The 10,555-nt window shown below is 43.0% G+C and overlaps 1 protein-coding gene across 1 annotated transcript in view; it reads left to right on the forward strand.

Moving 5' to 3' along the window:
- The window catches only part of hs3st4 (heparan sulfate (glucosamine) 3-O-sulfotransferase 4), a 222,323-nt gene extending 212,428 nt beyond the window's left edge, over nucleotides 1-9,895 (forward strand). Inside the window, exon 2 of the mRNA XM_068056842.1 lies at nucleotides 9,036-9,895. Within this exon, the coding sequence (XP_067912943.1) occupies nucleotides 9,036-9,678 (643 nt within the window). The 3' untranslated portion in view covers nucleotides 9,679-9,895. The remainder of the gene's footprint in view (nucleotides 1-9,035) is intronic.
- Nucleotides 9,896-10,555: the final 660 nt, after the last annotated feature.

Here is a 10,555-nt window from a genome sequence, read left to right on the forward strand (position 1 = left end):
CTTGAACACATGTGAGAGCAGCAGTGAGAAGAAGCTCCCAAACAGTGTAGGTGCGAGAACACAGCCCTGTTTCACACCACTCAGGATAGGAAAGGGCTCTGATGAGGCGCCGCTATGCTGAATTGTGTCTTTCATATTGTCATGGAATGAGGTGATGATACTTCGTAGCTTTGGTGGACATCCGATCTTTTCTAGTAGTCTGAAGAGACCACGTCTGCTGACGAGGTCAAAGGCTTTGGTGAGATCAATGAAAGCAACATAGAGGGGCATCTGTTGTTCGTGGCATTTCTCCAGTAGCTGGTGAAGGGAGAACAGCATGTCAATGGTGGATCTCTCTGTTCGAAAGCCACACTGTGCCTCAGGGTAGACGCGCTCAGCCAGCTTCTGGAGCCTGTTTAAAGAAACTCGAGCGAAGACTTTCCCCACTATGCTGAGCAGGGAGATTCCACGGTAGTTGTTGCAGTCGCCGCGGTCACCCTTGTTCTTATAGAGGGTGATGATATTGGCATCGCGCATGTCCTGTAGTATTGCTCCCTCGTCCCAGCACAGGCAAAGCAGTTCGTAGAGTGCTGAAAGTATAGCAGGCTTAGCACTCTTGATTATTTCAGGGGTAATGCCTCCTTTCCAGGGGATTTTCCACTGGCTAATAAAGATGGAAGTAAACAGGGAGTAATGGTGGCAGAAAATGCTAACTGGCAATGCTCAATGTCTGGAATATTTTAAGTGGACTGCAGCAGTTTAAGAAGGAGGCTCATCACCACTTTCTCAAGGGCAATTAGGGGTGGGCAACAAATGCTGGTCTTGCCAGTGATGCTCACATCCCATGAAATGAATAAAAAAGTGTTCTCCTGATCTCCCGTCATATCTTAGGCATAAGATTGGGGGAAACCCTGCGACAATGCCTACCACCATCTTCTCTAATCAGTTGGGGATGAGCCATAAATGTGATCTTGCTCGTGATGCCCACATCCTGAGAATAAATGAAAAAAACTATTGCAATTGAGTCAATTTGTAAGGAAGAACTGAGTGTGAGGAGGTTGCTGCACTTTACTGAGACCATAACATCTGGTCAACAAAGCTCTACAGGGCCATATGCTTCCTGCATTGCTCTATCAGTTGATGTTACTCCCTCGACCCTATTCCCACTAAAGTGCTGACGACCCAACTTCCCTTCCTGCATCCAATGGTTAACTGATCTTGTTAACAGTTTTCTGTCTTCTGGTACTGTCTCCCTCACCTTCAAATCTGCAGTCATCACTCCTCTGTCCTTGCAAACTACCGCCCTATCTCCAACCTCCCTTTCTTCTCCAATGTCCTTGAACGTGTTGTCACCTCCAAAATCCATGCCCATCTTTCCTGGAACTCCATATTTGAATCCCTCCAATCAGGTTTCAGTCTCTGCCACAGTGCTGAAGCAGCTCATATCAAAGTCACAAATAATGTCCTATGTGACTGTAACAACGGTATACTATCCCTCTTCGTCCTCTTGATCTGTCGGCAGCCTTTGACAATATTGACCACACCATCCTCCTCCAAAGCCTCTCCACCGTCATCTCGTTTGGTTCCATCCTTATCTATCTAATTGTAGCCAGAGAATCACTTGTAATGGCTTCTCTTCACATTCTTACTCTGTTACCTCTGGAGTCCCCCAAAGATCTATTCTTAGCTCCCTCCTATTTCTCATCTACATGCTGCCCCTCAGCAACATCATGTGAAAACACAGCAACCGTTTCCACATGTATGCTGATTACAGCCAGCGCTACCTCACCACCATCATTCAACCCCTCCACTGTTTCTAAATTATCAGACTGCTTGTCCCACATACAGTACTAGATGAGCAGAAATTTCCTCCAATTAAATATTGGGAAAGCCTAAGCCATTGTCTTCGGTCATCCTTAGTCACCGGCTTCATCCCTCTTGCTGGAAAATTTCTGAGGCTGAACCAGGCTGTTTGTAACCTTGGTATCATATTTGACCCCAAGATCAGCTTCTGACCACATATGCACACCATCACTAAGATTGCCTATTTCTACCTCCGTAAAAATAACCCGACGCTACCCCTGTTTCAGCTCATCTGCTGCTGAAGCCCACATCCATGCCTTTGTTACCTCTAGATTTGACAATTCCACTGCACTCCTGGATAGTTTCCCAGTCTACCCTCCGTAAACTTAAGGTCATCGAAAACTCTGCTGCCTGTGTCCGAACTTGCACAAGGTCCCATTCAGCCATCACCCCCGTGATCGCTGACCTACACTGGCTCTCAGTTAAACAATGCCCCAATTTTAAAATTTTCATCCTTGTTTTCAAACCCCTCCATGGGAACACCCCCCCCAATCCCCGCCCCCATCCCTACCTCTGTCATCTCCTCCAGCCCCACAAGCCTATGAAATATCTGCGCTCATCTAATTCTGGTCTTTTCAGCATCCCTGATTTCAGTTGTTCCACTCTTGGTGGCAGTACGTTCAGCTGCCTAGGCCCTAAGCTCTGGAATTCCCTCCCTAAAGCTCTCCGTCTCTACTGCTCCTTCCTCCTTTAAGGTGCTGTTTAAAGCCTACCTCTTTGATCAAGCTTTTGGTCACTTGCCCTAATACCTTCTGATGTGCCTTGATGTCTAATGTTTCTTCATAGCGCTTCCATGGAGCACCTTGGGATATTTTATTATGTTAAAGGTGCTGTATAAGTACAAGTTATTGTTGTTGTTGTTGAAGCTTATGGGTAAGCCTAAACTACATCAGCACACATCATAGCAGATATGGATACTTGATACACAAATGGAAAATTAAAAACTCTCCAGTAAGTAACTGTGGTCACAGAACAGACCATGGAACATGCAATGACTCAATCCCCAATTCACAAATATGAAGGAGGCATCACAGTGATATACTCTGCTCCTCTTGGCGCAATTATCTGAATGTAAAATTATAGCTGTTTCTCGACATCTGCGTGAGCCATAAGAAAGAAAAATATAAAGCCCTTGTTAAAATCCACTCTGGAGTTGCACAACATTTCATCCTCTATCTGAACTCTTGTGTTTATGAAAGGCAGGTTCACAGTGTGGTCTTTCAAGTGGATTCATGCATTAGTGGGTTAGTACACAGCTCTTTCAACTCTGCTGACCTGGGCTTGAATCCAGCTCAGGTTGATGGCTACAATTGTCATAAACAAAATGAGTTTGCAGCACTTTCAACCCAGTTCCGAGTAAATATTACTCCATGATATACAATCTGAGTGAAATGTGTAGGAATACAGCCAATTAAAGTCAAGAATTGTCACATCTATATAAATGATAGGGACTGTTCCCGATCTGTAAATTACAGGGAATATTCCTTATCTATAAATAACAAGGATTGTTCCTGATCTATAGATTACAGGGAATATTCTTTATCTATAGATAACAAGGATTGTTCTTGACCTAGAGATTACAGAGATTCTTCCCAATCTGTCGATTACAAGGATTGTTCCTGATTTGCAGATTACAGGGAATTCTCCTGATCTACAGATTACAGGAATAAAAACAGAAAGTGCTGGAAAAATTCAGCAGGTCTGGCAGCATCTGTGGAGAGAAAAACAGAGTTAACATTTCAGGTCAGTGACCCTTCTTCAGAACTGGCAGATATAAGAAACATAAAAGATTTTAAGCAAGTAAAGCAGGGGTGGGACAAGAGATAACAAAAGAGAACGTATTGATAGGACAAGGTCACAGAATAGCTGACCAGAAGGTCATGGAGCAAAGGCAAACAATATGTTAATGGTGAAAGGCATTAGTACAGATTGGGTGTTAATGGACTGAAAGCCAAACAGCCACAAGCACAAACATGAAAAAAACAGTGGGTAGGCACAGTAGAAACAAACTAAACTAAAATAAACCAAAAAAAATAAAAAATAACTGAAGATAAAAGTAAAATGGGGGGCCCGTCATGCTCTGGAAAAAATGTTCAGTCCAGCAGGTTGTAGTGTGCCTAATTGGTAAATGAGATGCTGTTCCTCGAGCTTGCGTTGATGTTTACTGGAACACTGCAGCAATCCCAGGACAGAGATGTGAACATGAGAGCTGGGGGGAGTGTTGAAATGGCAAGCAACCGGAAGCTCGGAGTCATGCTTTTGGACTGAGCAGAGGTGTTCCGTAAAGCAGTCACCCAGTCTCCATTTGGTCTCCCCAATGTAGAGGAGACGACATAGTGAGCAGCGAATACAGTATACTACATTGAAAGAAGTACAAGTAAATCACTGCTTCACCTGAAAGGAGTGTTTGGGGCCTTGGATAGTGAGGAGAGAGGAGGTAAATGGGCAGGTATTACACCTCCTGTGCTTGCAGGGGAAGGTGCCGTGGGAAGGGGACCAGGTGGTGGGGGTAATGGAGGAGTGGACCAGGGTGTCGCGGAGGGAACGATCCCTTCGGAATGCTGACAGGGGAAGGGAGGGGAAGATGCCTTTGGTAGTGGCATTATGCTGGAGGTGGTGGAAATGGCAGAGGATGATTCTTTGGCTATGGAGGCTGATGGGGTGGAAAGTGAGGACAAGGGGAATCCTGTCGCGGTTCTGGGAGGGAAGGGAGGGGTGAGGGTAGATGTGCGGGAAATGAGCCAGACACGGTTGAGGGCCCTGTCAACAACAGTGGGGGGGAATCCTCGGTTGAAGAAAAAGGTAGACATATCAGAAGCGCTGTCATGGAAAGTAGCATCATCAGAGCAGATGCGGCGGAGACGGAGAAACTGGGAGAATGGAATGGAGTCCCTACAGGAGGCAGGGTGTGAAGAAGTGTAACAAAAACAAGAAATGCTGGATTCACTCAGCAGGTCTGGCAGCATCTGTGGAAAGAGAAGCAGAGTTAACGTTTCGGGTCAGTGACCCTTCTTCGGAACTGGGACTCAGTTCCGAAGAAGGGTCACTGACCCGAAACGTTAACTCTGCTTCTCTTTCCACAGATGCTGCCAGACCTGCTGAGTGAATCCAGCATTTCTTGTTTTTGTTTCAGATTTCCAGCATCCGCAGTATTTTGCTTTTATTATATGTGAAGAAGTGTAGTCGAGGTAGCTGTGGGAGTCAGTGGGCTTATAATGAATATTAGTAGACAGCCTATCCCCAGAGATGGAGACAGCAAAGTCGAGGAAGGGAAGGGAAGTGTCGGAGATGGACCATGTAAAGGTGAGAGAAGGGTGGAAATTAGAAGCAAAGTTGATAAAGTTGATACAGATTACAGGGATTGTTTCCAATCTACAGTTTACAGAGATTGTTCCTGATCTACAGATCACAGGGATTTTTCCCGATCTACAGATTACCGGGAATGTTCCTGATCTGGAGATTACAGGGAATGTTCCCAATTTACAGATTGCATAGTTTGTTCCCAATCTGGAGATTACAGGGAATGTTCCAATTTATATATTACTGGGATTGCGATGGAGATACGGGGCGAGTGAAATCTCACCCTGCTGCACTCCAGTGGAGTTGTGGCGTCTCCCTTTAAAGGGTTTTCTGCTGATCAAACTCTCTTTAAAGATCCTGTTGGCAGGATTCTCTTCCCTTTAAATCACATATTTATTAGTATGATGAATCTGTCTGAGTGATGCACAGCCTTGTACTGCCCCCCTAGACCACCTCCAGTGAGATTTGTGAAAGAAAAATAAACAAAGTAAAACTGCAATATCCTCATTTAGAACTGCCAACCACCCAGGATTGTCCTGGAGTCTCTAGGAATTAAAGATTAATCTCTATACCCCTGCTGTGAGCAACTCAGGGGCAAAACCATAAAAAAGTAAGTTTTTTGCAATGTCTTTGAATACTTTCATTTATTACTTAGAAAAATATGGAAGATAGAAATAGGCTGTTTACCTGCTGGGGGTGGTTCTAGGCCATGCAGGTAAATGATATGATGAAACCTCCAGGAATACTTCCAACCAGAGTTGGCATTCCTATTCCTACTGTAATACACCAATCCCTCAATCACTCCTTCAGTGGTTGACTTAGTAGCAGACATAACATGCCATTCTCTCCAAGTATTTCTACACTTTTTAGCTGTTTTGGTAAGCTGTTGATTGTTGTCCCTTGCTATGACATATTAGTTGGAAACACCGATAAACAACACTAGCACAACCTACTTCATTCATTAACTGATGAAAACAATCATTGATGTATTGTGGTATTTCCTGCAGTATGGAGCCAAAGTATATCTATTCCTTACGTTGTGAAGTTTTTATTTCTCATGCAAAATTCCCAAACCATTGATCTAAGATTGGAAAAGCACATTGGGTATGTGGGTTATGGATCATTTCATCCAGCCTGGAGTTTTTATTTATCACGTGAATGTATGGTCATTATTTGATTAGATATAGAGTAAAGCTCCTTCTGTACTGTCCCATCAAATAAACCCAGGGCAGGTACCACATTTTAGCAAACATAGATGTATGTTTTCATTCAGGAGACAGACCCCTAGAAACACACATACACATATTATATATATAATATATATGTCAGTACACACACACACATATATACACACACATCACACACACACAGGAATGGACAAACAGATTCACAGACACACACATACATAACACACACATTTATAACCATGGATACATACATATAGACACACAAAAATTTAGCCATAGATGCATGCACTCTCATAGATATCATGTATACTCACAGACACCCATACAAAGACACCATTTCCCAATTACACAAGTCTACATGCATTGAGGTGAGTGAAGCAGATAGAACTTTGCCTGCTGTACTCATCCTTAAGTAATGCAGCTGGACAGTTGGATCTATGAATAGATCTCCCTGTCAAATAACCTACTCCAGGTCTTCCAGAATCTCCAACACCCTGTAGACTGGATCTGGGCTGATTGAGTGTCTAAACCCTAATAACACCCCATATAAAGCATGTGGAGCCCTGACACACACAGCGATCATTGCAGTCCATTCAAAAGAACTTCTCAATGTGTTATGTCATGCAAACACAGCCTAAGCTACCCACAAATATTAAGCTCACACTTCAGCAATCCACCCTGTTGGGATATTTATACAAATGGTAACAGACTATGTGTAAGATGAATTATTGATTCGATTCAAAAAGGGATAAAGAAATTGCTTAGCCTTGGAAGAAATGCTGGAGGTACTTAATCTGAAATAAACTGCCGAGAGAAATTAATTTCAATACTTTGTTAAGCTATTGAATGTAGATGTACTTAAAATACATGATGTAATTTTAACAAAGAGTTTGCTGTTATACATCATCTAAATACAGTGTATGATGATGAACATAAACTCAATGGAAATGGTGCAGGGCTTTGTAAATGATGTAATGTTATTGTTTTCACTGGAAAGGTTGTAACAAAATCATACTCTCCATCATGTTCTGTTTATTTTCATCAGTCACAGACTTTCCATTTGATCCTTTGTTTTTGCGTTACAGCCATAGAACGGCAGAAGCTTATAGCACAAAAGGAGGCCATTTGGACCACTGTGTTTGTGCTGACTGTTTATTGGAATAATCCGAAGTCAATCTCATTTCTCTACTCTCTCTCTCTTAGCCGTGTTATCAATTTATATTCAATTTTCCTTTAAAAAATGCATTGGTAGTATCAGTACAAGTATACACAGCACTGGTGCATACAATATGAATAAACACCGTACCAGTACACACAGTTATATCCCAGTTAACTATACCTTAGCAAAAGACAGCACCCCATCAGGGAATCAATCCTCTACCCTAGAGGATAAGGGCTCCATGGAACTATGTCTCAGAGGGAATCAGAGGCCCGATGAACTGCACCCTAGACTGAAAAAGGTCCCCAGAGGGAATCTGGGCCCTCTGGAAACTGTACCCCAGAGAGAATCATGGGACCATGAAATATACCCCAAAGACAGTCACTGGGTCCCGATGGAACTGAACAGCAGATAGTACCAGGGACAGAGACAATAATATTGCCAAACCTCTTAGTATTGTTTGAGGTGCCAGCCATGAATCAATGGTTGGGCTCTCACCTCTGAGTCAGAAGGTTGTGCGTTAGAGTCTCAGTCCAGAGACCTGAGCATATAATCCAGGCTGCTACTCCAGTGCAGTACTATGGGAATGCTGCACTGTCAGAGGTGCTTCCTTTCAGATGAGATATTAAACTGAGACATCATCTGCCCTCTTGAGGGAATGTAAAAGATCCCATGGCCACTATTTAAAGGAGAGATGGGGAGTTCTCCCAGTTTCTTGGCCATCATTTATCTGTCAACGAACATCACTAAAACATATGATCTCGTCACCTATCTCATTAATTTGTGGGACCTTGCTGTGTCCAAATTGGCTGCTGTATATCCTACATTACAGCAGTGATTACACTTTAAAGGTACTTCATTGGCTGTAAAGCACTTTATGATGTCCTGATGTTGTGAAATATACCATAGAAATGCAAGTTCTTCCTTTCTATTTATTTTATTTCCTCTGTGATTGATGAGTAAGTCACTGACCAATTAAACATAACATCACAGGGCAGATGATCAGGTTGAAATTCTCAACTTGCTTCAATTCCCTCCTGTTAAAGATCAGTGATTTTGGTTATGTGGGCAAAGCTAAGAACTGGGTAAAGGCACTACCCAGTGTCCAACTGAGCCTTTCTGATCAGCAGATTCTTGGTTCAATCTTCAGTCTTTGCTGAATTAGCTGCTTTCAACTGTGATGGCAGTTGGGATGTAGTAATGATTTTGGGACTATACACTGCTTTCTGCTTGAATGTGTGTGCAGGTTTTAGCTTTTATGGGCCCGATTTTAACTCTGCATAAGTGAATAGGTTTTGAGTGAGTTAAAACCGGTCCCTATGTTTTCCTGCGTCTGTTTTAGTACTGTTCATTGCACGTTAAGTGTTGGGCAGAACACTGTACAGCCTCCACTGAACCATATGCCAGTACAAGTCACTGTGGGGAATTTGGGGGGGGTGGTGGGGGGGGTGCAGGATGGGGGGTTGTGAGAGGAGGAGGAGAAAGGAACTGTAAAAAAATAAAACTAAGATCTAGTGCTAAAAGAGTCTATCTTTTTTTATCTTTAGAAGCTTGATGCCCAAGACGTTGGATGGTCAGATCACTATGGAGAAAACACCCAGTTACTTTGTTACCAGAGAGGCACCAAAGCGAATCTTCTCGATGGCAAAGGACACCAAACTGATTGTGGTGGTCAGGAACCCAGTGACCAGAGCCATTTCAGACTATACCCAGACACTGTCCAAAAAACCTGAGATTCCAACCTTTGAGGTTCTGGCCTTCAAGAACAGGACCCTGGGCCTGATCGATGCCTCTTGGAGTGCTATCCGCATTGGGATCTACGCCTTGCATCTGGAGAACTGGCTCCAGTTCTTTCCCCTCTCACAGATCCATTTTGTCAGCGGGGAGAGGCTCATCATTGATCCAGCCGGAGAAATGGGCAAAGTGCAGGACTTCTTGGGCCTCAAGAGGATTGTCACAGACAAACATTTTTACTTCAACAAAACCAAGGGATTTCCTTGCCTGAAGAAACCAGAGGACAGCAGCACACCGAGGTGTCTAGGCAAATCCAAGGGGAGAACTCATCCAAAAATAGATCCCGACGTAATCCACAGACTGCGGAAATTCTACCGGCCTTTCAATGTCATGTTCCATCAGATTACGGGAGAAGACTTTGATTGGGAAAAGGACGAAAATCAAGAAATCAGTTGAGGGTATCAACAGCCTAAAGTTAATCGGAAGAGTGAACAGAAATTGATTTCTTATTGAAAAAGATATAAAAATAAGGCTATGCTGTTAGTCCTGTGAAATGAAGAATTTTATTAAAACTGTAATTAATAAAAAGGGGAATGATTTTTAAGCTATATTACAGATTACCAAAGGTGTTGTGCTTGTGAATTGTTATTATTTTGAAGAAGATTTCTGTGTTGAGTTCAGCTCGAATTTGCTGTTTTTTTGCAGATACTTTCACCCATATCAGATTGGCCTATAAAGTTTCCTGAAGATGCTCCAATCTGTCTTTATTGTGTCTCCTTCAGGATGTGCATCTTTGATTGATTTACTTTTACAATGCAAAGTGCAATGTTTCATAATAAGGGTCACAGTCAAAGAAAATGAAGTGAGCGTAGGGATTTTGTGTTCAATAGAGCGAGGAATGTAAATGCTGGTACAATTTCCATTCCAGCCACTGAACATCAAACACTCTTGAGGCTGGTATAGCACGGGTTAGATACAGAGTAAAGGTCCCTTTACACTGTCCCATCAAACATTCCCAAGGCAGGTACAGCACAGGTTAGATACAGAGTAAAGCTCCTTCTACTCTGATCAGGAACAGCAAACTGAGGTCACATTTCTCCTCCTTCACCCAGAGGGCACCTTTACAATTGCAAATCTCAGCAGGAATTGGAAATTGAATCTGGGACCTATCTGAATTATATAACTTCATCACTCAGTGATACAATCACTGAGCCATTTGTTAACTGCTCCTGTTGCTCTGCACTTTGACAGTGGTATTGGACTGATGTCCAGTCTTGAATTCCCCCAGGAGGCAATGTAACTGAAAAGACAGCAGAAGGGGGGAATGAAAAAA

This window comes from Heterodontus francisci, chromosome 24 (assembly GCF_036365525.1).
Source record: "Heterodontus francisci isolate sHetFra1 chromosome 24, sHetFra1.hap1, whole genome shotgun sequence".
NCBI lineage: Eukaryota > Metazoa > Chordata > Chondrichthyes > Heterodontiformes > Heterodontidae > Heterodontus > Heterodontus francisci.